At 33.0% G+C, this 21,820-nt stretch overlaps 1 protein-coding gene across 1 annotated transcript in view; it reads right to left on the bottom strand.

The window, feature by feature from the left end:
* FSIP2 (fibrous sheath interacting protein 2) overlaps positions 1-21,820 on the bottom strand; it is a 93,454-nt gene that overhangs the window by 61,147 nt on the left and 10,487 nt on the right. Inside the window, 6 exon segments of the mRNA XM_017884159.1 lie at positions 6,075-6,138; positions 7,404-7,510; positions 8,671-8,716; positions 9,575-9,690; positions 14,489-14,575; positions 16,915-17,035. Of these exon segments, the coding sequence (XP_017739648.1) occupies positions 6,075-6,138; positions 7,404-7,510; positions 8,671-8,716; positions 9,575-9,690; positions 14,489-14,575; positions 16,915-17,035 (541 nt within the window).

Genomic DNA, 21,820 nt, shown 5'->3' with positions numbered 1-21,820 from the left:
AGGAGGAGGAGGAGGGGGAAAGAAAAGAGAAGGGGAGGGGAAGGGAGAGGAGGGAAGGGGAGAGGAGGGGAGGGGAGGGGAGGGGAGAAAAGAAAAGCTCAAAAAAAATTGAAACTCAAGTGATATTCACCATTATGAAAACACACAAAAGTACAAACTCACTGATATGGTTTGGATGTTTTATCCCTTCAAGTACCAGTTTGAAATGTAATCCCCCAGTGTTGAAAGTGAGGCCTGGTGGGAAGTGTTTGGATCATGGGTACAGATCCCTCATGAATGACTCGGTGCCCTCCTTACAGCAGTAATGAATGAGTTCTTGTGCTGAGTTCACATGAGAACTGGCTGTTTAAAAGAGTTTGGCACCCACCCACTGCTGCTTTCTTACCAAGTGATATGCCTGCTCCCCCACTTCACCTTCTGCCATGAGTGGAAGCTTTCTGAAGCTCTCATCAGAAGCAATGACTTAGCAAAGAGCTTGACTGCATTGTGTCCATGCCCTGGGCATTTGTGGAAGGTTGAACTTAAAGAGTGATGTCTTAGAGTATTTGGCAGAACAAATTTCTAAGCAGCAAAGCATTCAAGAAATGATGTGGCTACTTCTAATAACCTATAATCAGATATTGGGGCAAAGAAATGACTTAAAGGTGGAACTTACATTTAAAAAAGAAGCAAAGTGTAAAAATTTGTAAAGTTTACAAACTGTCTTTGTGATAGAAAAGGAAAAGGTGTTTTCAAGACAGAAATACAAGCAAGTTGTGGACCAATCACTTACTAGAGAGATTAGCATGACTAAAAGGGGGCCAAGTGTTAACAACCAAGACAGTGGAAAAAAGCCCTTGAAGGCATTTCAGAAATCTTTGGGAAAGACCCTCCCATCACAGGCCCAGAGGCCTAGGAGGAAAGAATGGTTTTAGGGGCCAGACCCAGGAACCTGCTCCTTTGCTCAGCCTCAGGACACTGCTGCTCACATCCTGGCCACTCCAGCTCCAGCCTCAGCTCAAAGGCCCCAGGTACAGTTTGGGATGCCACTGTGGACATTGCAAGGCATAAGCCTTGTCAGGTTCTATGTGCTGTTTAGTCTGCAGGCTTACAGAATATAAGAGTGAAGGAGGTTTGGCAGCTGCACATAGATTTCAGAGTATGTATGAGAAAGGCAGGGTGCCCAGGTAGAAGCCTGCTGCAGGACTGAAGCCCCTGCAGAGAGACTGTAGTAGGGCAGTGCCAAGGGGAAATGTAGGATTGAAGCACTCACATGAGTCCTCACTGGGCACTACCTAGTGGAACTGTGGGAATAGGACCACTGTGCTCCAGATGCCAGCATGGTACAGCCACCAACAGCTTGACGCCTCAGCATGGAAAAGCAGCAGGCATTAGACTCATATCAGTGACAGAAGCCATGGGGGCTCCACCCTGAAAAGCCACAGTAGTGGGGATGATTAATGCCTTGGGAGCACACCCCCTTTTTTTAGTTTCCCCAGGATGAGAGAGATGGAATCAAGGGAGATTATTTTGGAGCTTTGAGATTTAATGTTGGCACTGCTAGGTTTTAGATTTGCATGGGGCACGTTGCCCCTTTATTTTGGCTGTTTTCTCCCTCTTGGAATGGAAATGTCTACCCAATGCCTGTACCACCATAGTATCTTGGGAGTAATAACATGTTTTTGATCTGACAAGCTCATAAGTGAAGGCAACATACCTTAAGTCTCAAATTAAATTTTGGACCTTAGACTTTTTATTGAATTAATGCTGGAATAAGTGAAGATTTGGGGGGACTACTGGGAAGGGATGATTGTATTTTGCAATATAAAACATACATGAGATTTGGTGGCCAGTGGCAGAATGATATGGTTTGGATGTTTTGTCCCCTCAATATTTCATGTTGAAGTATAATCCCTGATATTGGAGGTGGGGCCTGATGGGAGGTGTTTTGGTCATGGGAATGGATTCCCCATAAATGACTTTGTGCCCGTTTCATGATAAACAGTGAGTTCTCACTCTGAGTTCTGATTAAAAGTGTGGCACCCACCCACTGCTGCTTTCTCACCATGTGATAAGCCTGCTTCCCCTTCACCTTCTGCCATGAATGGAAGCTTCCTGAGGCCCTCAGCAGAAGAAATTCTGGTGCCATGCATGTATAGCCTGTCGGGAGCCGAATCAGGAATGCAATGTCATTCACAACAGCCATAAAATTAATGAAATACTGAAGAAATGCCACTAACCAGGGAGGTGCAAGATCTCTTCACTGAGAATTACAAAACACTGCTCAAAGAAACCAGAGATGACACAAACAAATAGAAAAAGATACTATGCTCATAGATAGGAAGAATTAATATTGTTAAAATGACCATGCTGCCCAAAGCAATTTACAGATTCAATGCCATTCCTATCAAACTACCAATGGCATTCTTCACAAACAAGAAAACATTATTTTAAAATTTATATGGAACCAAAAAAAAAAAAAAAAAAAAAAGAGCCGAAATCACCAAGGAAATCTTAAAAAAAAAAAAAAAAAGAGCCTGAATAGCCAAGGCAATCCTAAACAAAAAGAACAAAGCAGGAGGCATCAAGTTACCTGACTTCAAACTATACTACAGGTCTACAGTAACCAGAACAGCATGGTATTGGTACAAAAGTAGACACATAGGCCTGCAACCATCGGATCTTCAACAAAGCTGACAAAAACCAGCAACGGGGAAAGGATTCCCTATTCAATAAATGGTTCTGGAATAACTGGCTAGCCATATGCAGAAGATCGAAACTGGGCCCCTCCTATACAGAAATCAGCACAAGATGAATTAAAGACTGAAATGTAAAACCCGATTTATTAAAACCGTGGAAGACAATGGAGGCAATACCATTCTGGACACAGGAACTGGCAAAGGTTTCATGAGGAATATGCCAAAAGCAATTGCAACAAAGGCAAAAATTGACAAATGGGGTCTACTGAAACTAAAGAGCTTCTGCACGGCAAAAGAAACTAGTAGCACAGTAAACAAACCACCTACAAAATGGGAAAAAATATTTGCAAACTATGCATGTGGCAAGAGTCTAATATTCAGCATTTGTAAGTAACTTAAACAAATTTACAAGAAAAAAAAAACAATCCCATTAAAAAGAGAGCAAAGGATACAAACAGACACTTTTCAAAAGAAGATAAACATGCAGTCAGCAGCATATTTTAAAAGCTCAATATCACTGATCATTAGATAAATGCAAATCAAAATCACAATGAGATGCCATCTTGCACCAGTCAGGATGGTTAGTATTAAAAAGAAAAAATAATAGATGCTGGCAAGGTTGCAGAGAAAAGGGAACATTTATACATTGTTGGTGGGACCGTAAATTAATTCAATCACTGTGGAAAGTAGTGTGATGATTCATCAAAGGGCTAAAAACAGAACTACCATTTGACCCTGCAATCCCATTACTGGCTATACATCCAAAGGAACATACACCATTCTATCATAAAGACACATGCATGTGTGTGTTCATTGTGGCACATTACTCACAATAGCAAAGGCATGGAATCAACCTAAATGTTCATCAATGGTAGACTAGATTTTTTAAAATATGGCACATATACACCATGGAATACTATGCAGCCACAGAAAAGAATTAGATCATGTCCTTTGCAGGAACATGGATGGAGCTGGAGGCCATTGTCCTTAGCAAACTAATACAGGAACAGAAAACAAAATCTGTGTGTTCTCACTTATAAGTGGAAACTAAATGATGAGAACACATGGACACAAAGAGGGGAACAAGGACACTGAGGCCACACTGGTAGAGGGTGGGAGGAGGGAGAGGATCAGAAAAAATAATGACTGAGTACTAGTACTAGGCTTAGTACCAGGGTGAAGAAATAATCTATACAACAAACCCTCATGACATAAGTTTATCTGTAAAACAAACCTGCACATGTACCACTCAGCCTAAAACAAAAGATTTTCTTAATAAAGAAAATAACTATTTGCCCATTAAAAATAAAATAAAACAACATAAACATAGAAAACAACTATATGCCAATTAAAAATAACATAAAAAAGAAACAATGGGGAAAGATAATTTTTTCAATAAATATTGTTTAGAAAACAGTATGTTCACAGGCAGAAGAATTAAATTGGACCCTTACCTCACATCATATACAAAAAACAACAAAAAATGAATTAAAGATATAAACATAAAGTCTTAAGGCATAAAATTGTAAGAGAAAGCATACAAAGCTTCTTGATGTTGATCTAGGCAATAAATGTTTGGATATGGCACTAAAAGCATAGGCAATAAAAGCAAAAATAGAAAAATGAGATTGCATCAAATGTAAAAGTTTTTGCATTGCTGTAAAACAATCAACAGAGTGAGAAAGAACCTACAGAATTGTATAAAATATCTGTAAGCCACATATCTGATAAGGTGTTGTTATCCCAAGTATATAAAAAACTGAAACAACTCAATAGTAAAATAATATATATTAAAAATAATGAGCAAAATACATGAACAGACTTAAATACATGTATCAAACAAAGGCATGGAAATAAACAAAAAGTATATGAAAGGATGCTCAACATGACTAATCTCAGGGAAATGCAATCAAAACCACAATGATATACCACTTCACATCTCTTAGAATGCCTATTATCAAAAAAGTAAAAGACAACAAGTGTTGGCAAGATTGTGAAGAAAAACAAATCCTTGCATATTGTTGGTAGAAATGTAAATTTGTACAGACATTGTGGAAAACAGTATGAAGGTTCCTCAACAATTACCTTATGATCTAGCAATTCGACTTCTGGGTACATATCCAGAGGAAATGAAATCAGTATGTTGAAGAGATATCTGCACTCCCATGTTTACTACAGCATTATTCACAATAGCTAATAAATAGAAACAAATGTACATCAACAGATGAGGGGATAAAGAAGATCTGATATAAACCAAGAGCTAGATCTATCTGTCTGTCTAAGTAGATGTATAAATAAACACAGATACACAGACAGACAGACAGAAAGATACAATACTATTTAGCCTTTCAGACAAAGGAAATCCTGCCATTTGTGACAACATCAAAGAACTTGGAGAACATCATGCTAAGTGGAATAAGCCAAATGCAGAAAGACAAAAACGGCATGATTTGTATGTGTAATATAAAAATGTCAAGGTCATAGGAACAGGGAATAGAATGGTGGACCAGGAGTTACGGGGAGGAGGATACATAAGATAAATAAGTGCAGAAGATCTAATGTACAACAATGTGACTACAGTTAACAATATTGTGTCACTAAAAACTGCTAAGAGAGTAGTTCGTAAGTGTTCTTCCACCACCACACACAAATAGTAACTATATGAAGTGAGGATATGTTAATTAGCTTGCTTGTGGTGAATATTTCACTGTATATACACATATCAAGTTGTATATGATTCTCTTTGTCTTAGGATGGTGTTACATCTTGATTAGCCAATTGTGAGTCAAAAATATTGTAAGCTGAGAATGCATTTAATACCCCAATAAACAGACAGTAAAGTTGAAAAACCCTAAATTGAACCATTACAAGTTAGGGACCATCTGTACCGTCAATATATACAATTTTAAATTATCCACTATACCTTAATAAAGTCGTGGTGTGGGAGAGAAGCTGCTGTAAAAGCAGAAAACAGTAAGTATAAGGATATGAGTACAAAGACTTCAATTTTTCTTTTCAAATTTTGGTTGTTAACATTAGTACAAACAATAAAAATAACAAAAAGAAAATAGGAAATTCCTTCTGATCCTTCATGTCTCAACACAGTCTTTCTAAATTATAAAGGCTTCTGTGATTACCCTAGATAGGCCTATGCATTCTCTTTCCCATAACTTTCCCAGGTTTTACACATACCCACTTCCTTTATCACTCTTAACATACTGGGCCATGACTATCTTTCCAAGTATACTGTAAGAGCCCGGAGCAAAAATTGTGCCATTTTTCCTTGAATGGTTAAAACTTAGCACCATATCTAACATGAAGCAAAAACTCAATAAATGTTAGTTGAAAGAATAAATAGAATGCAAGATTTACTCAATAATTACTGCTGATATTTACCTGATTCGCAGAGATAGCTTGATCTCTTGGTTGGTCTTCCATCCCAATCAGCATTTGTCTCCTTCTACATAATTCACAACAGCAAAACAAATAGATCCATAAAAAAAATTTTTAGGACTCAAACATCAACTATTATTTCTATATTTAGAGTACAGAAATTTAAGATTTTGAGAATTTCTCTTTAATGTCAATTTATAAGAAATGCACGTTTTTATGTTATTAACAGGTATTAATATGTACTATATGTATAATATGTATTAATATGTTATTAATATGTATTATATTACAGGTATTATTTATAGAATTCAAAGCTCATAGGTGTATCAAAAGTTGTACTTAAAACCACCTACACATTTGGTAATTTGCTGAGACTTTGGGATTTAGCATATAGTTGTACTTTTATCTAACACATCTAAGATTTAATATGAATGGTAAACTAAGATTTAATATGGATGGCAATGTCGTTAGTGCACACGTTACCCTAAAAAGGCCAGTAATAAAATTTAGACGCTGTTTTAAAGGAGTTTTTTTTAAGTTAAGGGCATAATCTTTATAATATTTTGGCCAATATGATGCCTAATGTCAAAGCTGTTAAAAGTTTTGTGACTCTTAGCATATTTAATGTGGCTATTGATATAGTAGAACAGTGAACTAAGCCTGATGTACATTTGTCAAATGTTTATTATAAAACTGCACTACAGAAAAGCCCATTGTGGTAAACATACTACATTTTAGGAGTTATACATAATTTAGTGTCCCAATTATTATGCATTCTAGGACATGGAAAATAATGTCACTTTCTACCCTAGTTATGAAGAATTCTTTTAAAAATAATTTAGTAAATTTCTAGTTTAATGAAATCTATTTCAAACCACATTAACTCCCTAGGGCAGTTGAGCTAGTTAATACTATACTAACAATGAAACAAAGGATACATATTTTATTCTTATAACAAGTTGGCAACCCACAGAGAAAATCTATTTCATGTACAAAAGCTATACCCAGAATCTTTGCTGGTATCTCTCGAACAGCAGGTAACTCATCTCTGGTCAAAAAGTACTAAATCATTACTGTACAAGTCCAGTCAAAGAAGTCCAACTTTATACCTCCTCTAAAAGCTGCAGATATGTACCATGAACTAACATCTTGTAGCTTACATTTAAGCAGACTGTTCAAGGGCTATTAAAATGTTATTATTGTACCACTAATTTCAGGGAATAAAGTTGTTTTGTATGGTTACATAAATCATGACATTTTATACCAATTATGACCATAAGATCATATCCCTTTTATTGTGTTTGTATTTGAGGTAAAAGAACTGCTATATACCTCTTCTTTTGAAGGATCCAAAAATGCCTGTGAAACTCTGGAAAAATTTCTTGTGGGTGATATCTGAGCTGAAATAATTGAACCTTGGCTTGAAATATTTATACCTCCTAGAGAAAGAAGAGATAACTTTAAATATGAGAAGCTGATACTGCTGGGACAAGGGTTAATATTAATTATGGCATTACTCCAACATTCTCCCTGCTCAGCTGCCACAGTGAATAGACTTGCCACAATCAGGGATTTATTTGAGTCAAGGAAATTCTCCAAAAATAAGATGACTTTTTTGATGTTTACTGCCTACAAATTTCCAGTGGTTCCCATTGCCTTCAAAGACAAGCCTGAAATCCTTATGTAAGGCTTTATGCCAGCTTAATCTTCTGCTATAACCACAGCCCACTGCTAGAATTAACTGTTTGCATTTCAGTAATTAGGCAATGAAAAATCATTTGGATAGTGAAATAAACAAAGCTGTGATTTAGGAAGATTGTTTCATAGAAAAATGTATAGTAGGTTAACAAGAGGAAGATGAAATTGGAAGAAGGTTATTACAATAATGAAGAATGGAGAAAACAAGGGTAGGAGCAATGGGAATGGAAAGAGTGAAGATCAAAATAAATTAAGGAAGTAGAGTAGACAGGAAGTGTGAACTTTCAGGTGCAAAATATAAGAGGAAGAGTCCAAGGCAACTTAGGTTTTGTGCCTGGGTGAAATAAAAGGCTCGGGAAGAGGATGATTATTGAGCTTCGTATTAAATTTGAGGTGATCTTTACCCACTGGAGGAAGATGTCTCATGTTTTCTGTATGCATATGTCAGATATGCATGTGAGTATATTTAGTGACTTGTATAAACATAACAAGGCACACAGATATTGGGTAATGAATATTTCATTTAAAGAGAAATGGGAAACAAAATGTATCATTTGTTGGAAATTAACGGCAGTGAAATATGGAAACAATCTTGGGGACAGTTCTCTGTATTCCAATCTCCTGAAGCCAGTATGCCAGCATCTTTATCTGTAAGTACAAACAGCCACAGCAGGGACCCTATCTTTTCCACACCTTGCAAATTCCAAAAGGCACACTCATCCAGCAATCACTCAAATATATGGGCTAATTACAATATCTATATTCATAAAAAATTTATATCAGCCTTAATTTTTTAGAATAAGCATATTTTATAGTCAGATAAAACAACTTAAAATATATAATAAAACTGTAACTGCATACTTAATAACAGAAAAATTATGACTATTGTGTATTTTCTTACCTTTATCATCGAAAATAATTGAGTTTTTAGATACCATCCCATCTCTCTACATGGTACCACATTAAAGAGAAAAAATTACATTAGTAACTGTACTTCCAAAAAAGACTCTGCCTTCTATCAATTAACCAATGAATACAGATGTTTTCCCTCTTTTATCTTGTAACTCATAAAAACTGTTTAGGTACAATACATATCATCAGCCTCCTAGGATACCTTGCATATAATCTCAAATTTAGTCCAAAATTGAGTTCAATATGTAGTAATGTATAAACCTACTTCTTCTCCAATCTTCCCTATTTTGCCTAAAGGCATGGTAATATACATATGGTTGGTTCTAAAAACTTTAGACTCATTCAGTTTGTCTCAGAAAAATCCAATCTAATCCATTCACACCCAGTCCAAACCAGTGTATGCTTATTAAAAACACTTTAGAACCAAACTAAAATTCATCATTCCAGGATAATTTTATTGGAATAGTATTTTTCTGTGTCTGTTGCCTCACTAGACAATGAGTCTTTTAGAGGAGCAATTATGTCTTATTCTTCTTTTTATCTTGTATTATCCAACTTCTTATATTTATCTTATGTTACCCAATTATTGCTTTCCTTCATTCTAGCTTAGTACAACACCTGGTCAATAGTATATGATCAATAAATGCAAGCTGTCATTATTAATATTACTGCCAAATATTTGTTTGGGTTATTTTCTGCTAAAATCCATAGTGCGTTTAGCACGAAGCTAACTCAACACTTTAAAGCCTGGAAAATGGATCAGGTTTCATGAACAAAACTCAATATCCCTAAACAATCAGTACTATGCTGCTGAAGAAGAGATTTCATAGAAATAAAAGTTAAGTAGATAAATTAATAAATACAACACCAAACTGTAAAGCATAATTGTATACCTTTTGATTTATACCATTATCCTGTACATCTGCCTGATAAACAACAGAAGTTGAGGTTTTTTTCATAAAATTATTTGAACTATTTTGACACTGATGAGCAGCATTTGCTGTATGTCCTAAAAGTAAACAAAGGAGAGAGAAACTCTATAGCTTTTTTTTTTTAACAACTTTACAGAAGTACAATCAAAGTACAATAAATTGTACCTATTTAATTATTTAATTGACTTTGAAATATGTATCCAACTGTGAAACCATCACTGCATTCAAGATAACATTTCTATTATCCGTAGAAGTTTTCTCATGAAACTTTGTAATCTATCCATCTCTCTGTTCTCATACTCCAATAACACTGATATATACCACTAACTCTAGATTAGTTTGCACTTTCTAGAATTTCATATTTCCCTGGCTTCTTTCACTTATCACAACATTGTTGCATGTATCAGTGGTATTGTTTTTCTTTTTTATTTCTGAGAAGAATTCTATTGTATGGCTATGCTATAATTTTTTATCCACTTACCTGTTGATGGACATTTGGATTGTTTCCAGTTTTATAAATAAATAAAATATTTATTTATTTTATTTTGTATTATTTATTATAAATGAATATAAACTTTATTTTATTATAAAATAAAAATAAAATTTTTATTTTATTATAAATAAAATTTATAAATAATAAATTTCTATGAACTTTCACATACGGTCATGTGTGAAACACATTTTTTTTTTCGATTTTTACTGGGGTAAATACTTTAAGTAGCCTGAATGGGACTGCGTCACGTGGTAAATACAGGTTTAACTTAAATAAAAAGCCAAAAACCAGTTTTTCAATGGTGGCGTTGTAACCATTTTACATATCAATCAGCAAAGCATCAGAGTTTCAGTTCTTTCACATCCTTGCCAAACATAGTAAGCAGAAAAATAAAGATCAAGTAAAAAATTTTTAAAAACATTAAAAAGAGAGAAAGAATGAAATAAAAAACTGCTCATTAAGATATTTAGTAATTAATAAGCTGAAAAACAAATAAGGGCCACAAAATCAGCAAAATAGAATCTATCAGATAAATTACTAAATGAAATAATAAAGAAAATACATGAAATGCTATGCCAATAAATTTGAACAATATATACAAGGAAACACAATTCTCTTTAAACAATCCAAATTGATCATGTCTCATCACAAATAAATAGAGTAATTATGAAGGATTCCTGTAGCCACAGGAAATTGAATTATGAGGTTTTGAAACCTTTCTCCACCAAAAAATAGTCCTCTGTTCGTCCTCAAGTGACTTCACCGTGTCTGAATTGTGCTAAATAATTTAAGCAAGCAAATTATTGCCTAATTCTACACAAATTTCTCCCAGGAAATTTGAAAGAAGAGTGAACATTTTCTATCTGTTATACTTTGCATCAGAATCACTTTGGATACAAAATATCATTTACAAGGCATTATAATATAGCATCTGTCATGAACGATATTCGTTTCAACTCCCATGAGCAACATGCAAGTCTTGTCAAACAAATAAATATCAGTCGAATAATATATAATATAATATATAACAAATATTATTAACATATAGCTGACCATAGGTCTAATATTATCGTAATCATAATTATATGAATACAAATATAGTAAATGAGTAATTGTCTATAATTATAATTATAAATAATTATCTCTATATATGTATATACTCATAATAATGTAATATAAATATATGCTGAATATATAATTTATGTATATATGAATTTATAAATATAAAGTGTGTGTAAAATATTATGTTACATATTATAAATATGTAATAATATGTAATAAAGATAATGCATTATGAATAAGTAGAGTTTATCCAAGGAATGAAGAAAATCAAAAGTAATTTGATTCATTCAAAAATCAAAGTAATTTATAATATAAACAGAAAAAGGGAGCAAATTCATGTGATTATGTCAAAGACACAGAAAATATATGATACAATTCAACACCCATTCATGATAAAATTTCTTAGTGAACTAAGAAAAAAGGGGATGTCTTTTTCTAACAAAGGCTATATTTAAATATCTAGAGCTAATATCCTAATTCATATGTATCACTTTCCCTTATGTTTTAGAACAATATTAAGATGTACACAATCACCATTGCTGTTCAACATTGTACTGGACAGAGAGAAATAAATGAAAAGTGAATCCCAACAGAATCACAGCAATCTGTTTTGTAAAAATTGGCAAGTTGTTTTTAAAATCTGTATAGAAATGCAAAGGCTCTAGAATAACCAAGTCAACCTAGTGTAACAACTAACACTGCATAACTCAAACCACTGAATTTCAAAACTTATTATAAAGCCACAATAATGAAGAAAATTGAGGTATTTGCATAAAGATAGATAAATACATCAATAGAATGTAAGATAATGTTTAGAAATAGGCCCAGCTATCAATGATCACTTTATATTTTCAAAGTTGCCAAAGCAACTAGATTCGTACAAGATAAGCTAGGATCTTCCTGCCTTCTCAGGTAGCAAGGAAGCTATCAACAACCACCAGGGTTATGCCAAAAATACCTCTAGAGTTATAACAAAGGCGCTTCCACTGGCCAGAGGTGTTACAACATGAAGACAATGAGGATGAAGACCTTAACCATGATCCATTTTCACTTAATAAACAGTAAATACATTACATTTTCTCTTCCTATGACTTTTTCAATTTAATAACACTATAGTTTATTGTAAGATTACAGTATATAATACAGATAACATACATAATATGTGTTACTCGACAGTTTATGTTTTCAGTAAGGTCAACGGTGGGCTGTTAGTAAGTTTCTGGGGACTCGAAAGTTAAATGTAACTTTTTTTTACTGTGCAGGGGGTCCATGCTTCAACTCTCACCCCTTGATGTTCAAACATCAACTGTACTTCTAGTCGTTCTATACATAATCACCCAAACATGGAAACAATCCAAAATTTCAAATTTCTTTCAATTGAAGAATGAAAGAAACAAACTCTGGTGCATCCATACAATGGAACGGAACAAACCGTTGACACATGCTATAACTTGAATGAATTTCAGAGGTATTATGCTGAGTAAAAGAAGATATTTTTATAAAGTTACATAATGTATGATTCCATTTACATGACATTCTCCAACAGAAAATGAACTATAGTCAGGAGAACATATTACTATTTGATAATAATCCCAGAGGTAACATAACTAATAATACCAGAGGTAATTTGGGAGTATTAGTTGGAGGAAGGAGGGTGTGACTGCAAATAAACAGCATGAGGGAGATTTTTGGAATGCTGGACTGTTCTACATGTGATTGTGACAGTGGTTACACAAATCTGTACATGTGTTTATACACGTAATTGTACCAAATGTTCCATTTTGCTTTAGGGTAATTTAAAAACCAAAATAAATGCCTTGAGATCTTTTCTGGGAATGAAAAAATACACAGACAAGCTAAGAAGCTGGAGCAGGAAATTAACTTTGAATTCTGCTTGGGGAATCACCAGTTCCAAAACCGTGTGGGGCAAATTTCTCCTAAGAGTACAGAGGATGTGACACTGCACAGAGTTCACACTCATGACTCAATGATGAAATGGAAACCAGGAAGACCTAATTATGGTGAATGGGAAAGAGGAGCACCTCTAAAAACATATGATGATCTGTGATGGCACTACTGTGTATTTTAAAATTCACAAAAGACTACAATGACTCACATACCCTTCACTGAGACTGGAGAGTAGATATACATAACCTGCTCCACCCAATTCTGATATGAATCACATTACTTTACATTTCATCTTTTAATAGGATATTTCTCCCAACCATGCTTAATTAAATTTACAGGTCTGTTCTCCAGACAATTGTCACGATAAACTGGTATTGCAGTGAGACTAAAAACAGTATTTTCCATTGACCATCCTTTCCCGAAATGTCACTGAGATTCTTTGACAACAGTAAGATCAGTCTGAGATGCATTCACCACTAGATTTTTACAGGATCAGTTTGCTTGAGATAATTGCTTTAGAAATTGATAATTTAGTTTGTTGTCTACATGCAGTATAAGATGTAGAGCTGGTATTGCCATAAATTTGCCAGTTGTAAATAATCCATTGGTATGTTGTAAAAGCTAAACTTTAAAAATGGGACCCATGGATTTTGGAGTTAAATTAACTGAATCTCAGTGATTCTGAGGCAGAAAGACATCCTAGGCTAAGGCAACCCTATCTCTTCCAACATTTCTGATTCTTGATGAAAACTAAGCAAATTGCATACTCAGGAAGAAAAGATTTTAAACAGTATTTCTTTTAATTTTTAACCAATAAGGCAAAGAAATTTAACATTTATATGTTAATTTTTCTTTGAAACTTAATAATGGGAGAATAGTCACACTGTTCAAATTTTGAACAGTCATACTCTAGTAATATATTCTTGGAGGATTTTTATATGGTAATTTGGGCTTATAGTCTTTCAGTGAGCTCTAATGAACAACATGAAGTGATATAACATAAGTTAAAAGATAATAAAGTGATGTTACAGTAAAGTCCACAGTGAATCTGAAGTAAACATACTTAATTTCTGACATATTTCAGCATTTTCTGAGATTATTTTGAGCAAAAATATTTTCTATAAGTTGGTAGGCATGCTGTATTATATATTTAATAGTAACAGACCCTTCATTTAATTTTCTAAAATAATAATATAATGTCAGGTTCAAAACAGTAAATCAATTATCTAGTTATCAAATTCTACAACTAATAAAGGCCACATAGCTCTTGATAAGCATCACTCAAAATCAGTCATTTGACAAAAGAAAACAGAGGATTTGTCTGCATTTAAGTGAAAGAAGTTGTTAAAAAAACTGTCTTTCCCCAAATTATTGTTTAGTATCTAGTGTTTCTTGTCACAATATTCACTTACCACGTGTTTCTTTATATGTATTCTGGTCTCCAGCAGGATAAACTAACATTATATCTTCAGAAGTCTTCTTTTTATTCTTTGGAGAAGCTTAAAGAAATATAATAAAACATTTATTTTTACTTATGATGATGACAGAATTACCCAAGATAGACTACTTATCCTTTTATGCCCAAGAGGAGTTGAACTATATGCTAGTCTGTATGTGGGATTGTGAGAGAAATTGGAGAAGACAGAGAGATATGAAATGGGAGAAAAGACAATTCTTGACATATTATCCCTTAATATTAAAAGATACACTTGAAAGGATAGAACGTTTTTCTAGCAGAAAAGGAAATCTGCACCTGGCTCAATTGAAACATGTCAATATCCATCTGGGTGCATAACAACATAGTGGCTGGGCTGAAGACTCAGTAGTCCACAGTGACTGTTGTAATTCTTGGATATGCCTTGCTGCCTGGCATAAGCAAATGCACATATATATTCTCTTCTTTGTGATAAATGTAATTATAGTTTTGCTTTCCTAACTATTAGGGTGGCAAAAGTTACTCACTGCATGTGTGCTCAAGGGGCTGTTATTAGAGATGTAAACTATGAGAGTGATCTGTTTCCCCATTTACTGATCACTGAGCAAATTCTTCTGATATTTCCTTTCTTTTACTTTGTCCCACTAAAAGTTGTCTACTTGTTGGAAGATAACAACATTACAATAGTGGTATAATTCAATTTAATTTGTGCCATGGATATTCTTTCTATTCTGTCACTTTGATAATATAAACTAAACTCATTTACATACTACTTCTTCAACAGTGTATTTAAATAACAAATGTTTAAGCTACTTAAATTCTTCCTACCCTATGAGAAAGTTAATGAAGATGTAGGAATTTTTATAGTTACTGAAGTGATTTCATATATGAGGCATGATATTGCTATCATTGCCTCAATGAACTAAGTAGATTGAATTAATCAATTTAGCAAACATGTACTTAGTGTATATGCTTTGAATGGTGTTCTATTGAATACAAAGGTGGGAGTTTACTATTATAAATGATTAAGACAGCGGTAAGTATGTAATAAGTGAATTAAAAGTGGTGCAAACTACTTGAGAGATTCACAGAAGAGGGACCTTCCAGTTAGGATTATCAACAATGACTTTTTGGCATGTAATTTACAGTGCGGCTTAAGTAACTGTAGGATTTTGATAAATGGAGATGGTAATCAGGTCATTCTAAATTGAGAAAAATTGGATACAGAGAGGCAGAGAAGTCGGAAAAGTAACATGTGTTTTAGGAATGATCAGTAGTCTAATTTGACTAAACAACAAAATAAATTAAGTTCTTACTATATGCTAGAATTTTCACACTCTTTATAAGAATTATCTAGGAGTATTATCTTTGTTTTCAGATAACAAAACTGGCTTAGGGAAGTTAAGTAATTTACAAGCCATAACATTGCTAGAAAATGATAAAACAGGATTGGACTTCTACAATCCAGTTTCAGAGCCTGTGCATATCACCACTATATCATAGCTGCCATCTTCAAGGTTGTAGTGCACAATAAAGTTAAAAAGTTAGGTAAAGACTGAACTCCAGATGCTGATAAATGCTTGCTGAAGCAGTCTGAGCTTCATTTAATCGATAATAATTTTAAGGGTAGAGGAAAAAACCATCAGAACAGAGTTTTAAATGTAACAAGCAACGGTACAAAATGGATTTGAGGCAGGTAAAAAGAAGACTTAACAGAGGCTAGTTGGTAATCTACTGGAGTGACACAGGAAAGCTCTGACCTAGAAATGGGATTGATGAGATACTATGATGATAGCTGCATGGAAAATAATCAGTTTCTTTCCTGATAATACACAGTCAAAGATAGTTAAAACAAGTCTACATTTTGCATTCTGGCCATGAAATTTTGTCTAATATCAGAAAACAAAAACCCATTGTAATTTTATAATGTTATAAATAAAGGAAGCTGGTAGAGGCTGGGCAAAACAAAGCCATTTCTCCTTTTAAACTTTCTTCATTTTTTCTTTCTTCATTTATTTCTTCCTTCTTTTTTTTCCTAATTCTGTATCTCCTCCCATTCTTACTGGTTGGCAACGTAATAGAACACCATGTTGGTATATAATAGCAGTATCTTAGATACAAGTTTGTATCATTTTAGTAGTTATTTTAAATATAGGGAGGTTAGTTACAAATGCAGTACAGGCAAGCCTGTCTCTTGAGCCAATTGGTGAGATTGTTACAATTTGCCATCATTGTTACATATATGTCTACTTTTCAACTTGAACTGTAACATAGAAATATCTAGAACAGTGTCTGGCACAAAGGGAGTAGCAAGTGTAAGTACACAGAGTATTACACAAGGATTTTTACATAGATAAGCATTTCCTACTTAGCTACATCATCTTTTAATGTTCTCACATTCACCACGTGTTCCATCTTGACCTCTGTATTTAAATGTATTTTTTCCCATATCTTCTCCTTTAAAGCCAGTATCTTGCATTTTTTGTAAATGATAAGCCATTTTTTTCTCTAGAAGATCTTGTTTCTACAATATTAAAGAAAATTTACTGGTTAATATTAACTTGCCATTTAGAAATGTAAAACAAATTATTTAAAATGTGACAATATACTGAAAATGGATAATCAGTCCTGTCTTGATTTGTAATGTTACAAAAATAAGAGTAGTAAGGGGCAAATTTCCATTTGTGATCAAACACAAAGAATATATTTAACATGTATGCAATTTACCTCTCTACATACCATCAGAGAACTAATCCAGTTTCTGATCAGACAGGGTATCTTATCCATAGCTGTCCTGGTGAGTTTAAGTAATTTCTCAATCATCTTCAATTGAAAGATTACTGAGAGTTTAACCAAATATCACTCAGGTCTACCAGAGATAAACATAATATAGTACATAAAACGTGACTTGCCTTTGTGAATTTCTGGGCCAGTAATGAATGTACTAGAAAGAAGATAAATCCATACAGAAAGAACCCCAGAGATTCTTAGAGGGTTCTTGCAGTATTTAGCAAGAAAATGGATTAGCTTATGCAAAAAAAAAAAAAAAAAAACTACCCAAGACTACAGTAAAGATCTTCCTAAAGGATTGGAGAAAACAGTCACTGGAAGCTATGTAGGGATAGAAAAAATGCCCACTCCCCCTAGAAATATTTCACTGGAAAGCTACACTGAAAAAACCTCATGAGTCATAGGGCATTGAGTAGAGTACTAAGATGGATCTTAACTCAGTAGTAGGAAATAACTACTAGGAAAGGAGTAGGAAAAGCCAGATAAAACATGGCTCTCACCCCACCAGCAAATCATAAAAGGCAAGACCTGTACAATCAAATTGTTTCCAAATAAATTATCTACATCAAAAAAGCTAAAGAATATTTATAAGAACATAAAAATATTCAGTATACAAACTAAAATTCATGTCTGGCATCCAACCAAAGAATACTAGGCATGTAAAGAAGCAGGGGAATAAGACTTATAAAAGAAGTAGATTGATCAATTGAAATTGACTCAAAAATGACACAAATGTTGGAATTAAAGACAGAAACAATATAGTAACATAATTGCAATTTATATATAAACAAAGTGAAGAGATATGGAAGCTATAACAAGCTCTGAAAGCAATTTTCAAATATGTAAGATGAGCAATACCATGGATGTATTAATGGCAGCACAGACATTGCAGAAGATTAGGTAATGGGAATTCAGCAAGAGAAACCATCCAAAAGAAAACACAGACAGGTGAATAAATGAAAGTATTTCAGTGAGATATGGGACAACTTCAAGCAGCCTAATATGCCTGAAGAGAGGAGAGAAAAGATAAAATAAATATTAGATAATACTATCCTAAAATGTTTTAAATTTGATGAAAACCATAAACTCACAGGTCCAAGAAGCCCAAAATACCAATGCATAGAAAACAAGAAAAATTTCACCAAGTCATAACAATCAAATTTCTCAAAACTAGGGGAAAAAAAAATTTTAAAGTTACCAGAAAACAAATTATGTTACATAGAGAAAATGAAGTTTAAAACAGTAGATTTCCTCTTGAAATCAATGTAGATAAGAAAGTGAAAGAGCATCTTCAAAGTACTAAAATAAAATAAAAAATAGTCAATGGTGAATTCTATACCCAGTTGATGTTAACTAATATACACTCAAAAAAAAGTTTTCAAAAATAAAGGTATAAGTATTTTGCAGACATACAAAATTAAGTTGTACTAGGATCAATGTTAAGGAAAGTCCTTCAGACAGAAAAAAAATGATAGCAGATGAAAATATGGGTATACAAAAAAAGAAGACTGAAGAACATAAACAAATTTAAGTATATGGCCAAATATACGACTTATCTACATCATGATAAAAGATAAATGATCATTTAGACAAACTCAGCAATGTTGTATTGTCAGATTTATTACGTATATGTATATAAATAAAATGAATGACCAAAATAGCATAAAGGCCACAGGGAGAAAAATAAAGCATAATATTGTAAGGCTCTTATACTAAATTTGAAATGGTATAATATAGTATAATAACACTTTAAGATCTACCCTAATAAGTTAAAGACATATACTATAATCCTTAAAGCAACTGGTAAATTTCAAACAAAGAAACAATATACAAAATAGATACAAAGGGATCATTAAAATCCAAAGAAAAGGCAGAAAATGAAGAAAAGAACATAGATGAGACAAATTAAAAACAAATAATGAGATGACAGACATAAAACTAATCATGTTAATAATCACACTAAATGTAAATGCTACAAACACCTTAATTACAGGCAGTCATCAGATTTGATATGAAACCAAAGTCCATCTATATGAGTAGTAGACACACACACACACACACACACACACACACACACACACACAAATAAAGACTCAAATTTGGTCTTAAAAGTAAAACACAAGAAAATAATATGCCATGCTAACAGTAATCAGAATAAAGCTGCAGTGGCAATGTTAATATTACCTGTAATATTAGAGCATAGAATAATAACAGAGGAAAATAAAATGTTTTCATAACAATAAAAAAATCAAATCACCAACAGACATAACAATTCTAGCCATTTTTTAACCTAATACTGAGCTTCAAATAAAAGAAAAACTGAGATACTAGACAAATCCAAAAATATAGTCAGAGATTTTAATAACTCTTTCAATAATTGAGAGAACAAGCAGACAGAAATTGAGCTAGGATTTAGGTTTGAACAATTCTATCAATGAACTTGATATCTAGAGAACACTTACAAAATACCTCACCCAACAACAGTAGAAAGAAGTTTTTTTCAGGTATACATTTGTAATTTACCCAAAATGACCAGTTTGGGAAGATAAAATAAGTCTCAATGTATTTAAAAAGATTTGGGAAATAAAAGTTTTCTCTGACCACAATAAAAGTAAATTTGAAATCAATAACAGAAAGATCTTGGACACACTCCAAATATTTAGAAGCTAAATGACACACTTTTAAATAACCAATGAATCAAACATAAAATTAAAAGGGAAATTAACTATTTTGAATTGAATAAATATAAAAACACTGTATATAAAAAAAATATGGAGACTCTTGATAGATCCGTGTTAGGGAAGAACTTAGAGTACTAAATTTCTGTATTAGAAAAGAGGAAAGGTCTTGAATTAATGACTTCCACCTAAAGAGATAAAGGTATTTAACAAAAATATCAGAACAGAAATAAACAAAATAGAAAAAAAAAACCAGAGAAATTCATTAAAACTAAAACTAGCAGTTTGAGAAAATCAGAAAAGAGAAATAAGAAGAAAAGAAAAGCAACTCTAGCCAGGACTGATAAGGAAAAAAGAAGTTACAAATTACCATATAAGGAAGGAAAGTGGGTGACATCACCAGGGTCCAGACATACACAAAGGATAACAAAGGCATGTTATAAACAACTTTGTAAATAAATCCCACAATTCGAATGAAATGAAAAAATTACTAGAATACACTATCAAAACTTTTAAAAACAATGTTTTGAATAGGTATGTAGTTACGTATCTTCCCACAAATAAGCCTCATACCCAAATGTCTTCACTGATAAATTCCATAAAATATATAAGAAATAAACAATACCAATTCTAAAATAATGTTTTCAAAAATCTGAAGATGGAATACATAGAGATTTATGGTATGAGGCCAGCATTACCCTGATACCAAAATCAGAGAAGTGTAGTGCAAGAAAACTACATTTTGCACTAACATCTCTAGGGCAAAATTCTAAACAAAATGTTGGCAAACTTAATACAACAATATGTAAATCATATCAAGTATGTTGCTTTAAGGATCTTTTGTTCAGGATTCATTCAACATTCAAAAATCAATTTATGTTATCTACTATGCAATGAACCACAAAAGAAAACCTACATATGAATTCAATAAAACCACAGAAGAAAATGTTTGACAGAATCTTACATCCCTTACTGATAGAAATGTTCAGCAAACTAGAAATATAAGAAAATTTCCTCAACCTGATGAATGACACCTGTAAAAAAACCCACAGCTAACCCTATAATTAATGGTGACAGACTTAATCCTTTCCCCTTGAGATCACTAGCAAAGAGAATCACTAACAAGCAAATCACCAGTCAAAAATAGCTAGTATGTCTGCTTCTATTCAACATTATACTGAAGGTTTCAGGCAGTGTGATCAAGCAAGAAAAAAAAAAATTAAAGGAACTCATCAGAAGAAATAACACTCCTTTTATTCACAGAAATGATCATCTATGTAGACTATTAATTGGCATCTAGATAAAAGAACTACTAGAACTGATTATTGATTTTTAACAATGCAAGATACAAGATGAATATAAATAAATCAGATGTTTTTCTAAATGCTAGCATTAAGTATTCAAAGCTTGAAATTTAAGAAATATAAATTACAATAGCATAAAATATATGAAATACCTAGGGATGAATCTATGAAAAGATACACAAGAACAGTACACTGCAAACTACATACCACTGTTAGGAGAAATTAAGAAGACCTAAATAAATGGAGGGACATATGTCGTTCATGAGTTGAAAGACTCAATATTATCAAGAGGTAAATTGTGCCCAAAGTGACCTATAGAGTTAACGCAAATCAAATTAAAAAACTCAGCAAGACATTTTGGTAGAAATTAATAAGCTGATGCTATAATTTATATGGAAATACAAAGGGCTTGGGATTAACTAAAACAATTGAAATAGAAAAATAAACGTGTAAGACTGGCATGACAGATTCAAAGAATTATTAAAGGTACAATAACCAAACAAATAGGTCAAAGAATAGAAGAGAGTCCAAAAATAG

This window comes from Rhinopithecus bieti, unplaced genomic scaffold (genome assembly GCF_001698545.2).
Source record: "Rhinopithecus bieti isolate Rb0 unplaced genomic scaffold, ASM169854v2 scaffold_14330, whole genome shotgun sequence".
Taxonomy (NCBI): domain Eukaryota; kingdom Metazoa; phylum Chordata; class Mammalia; order Primates; family Cercopithecidae; genus Rhinopithecus; species Rhinopithecus bieti.
The sequence above is the reverse complement of the archived record's forward strand: the minus strand, read 5'-3'. Positions and strand labels throughout refer to the sequence as shown.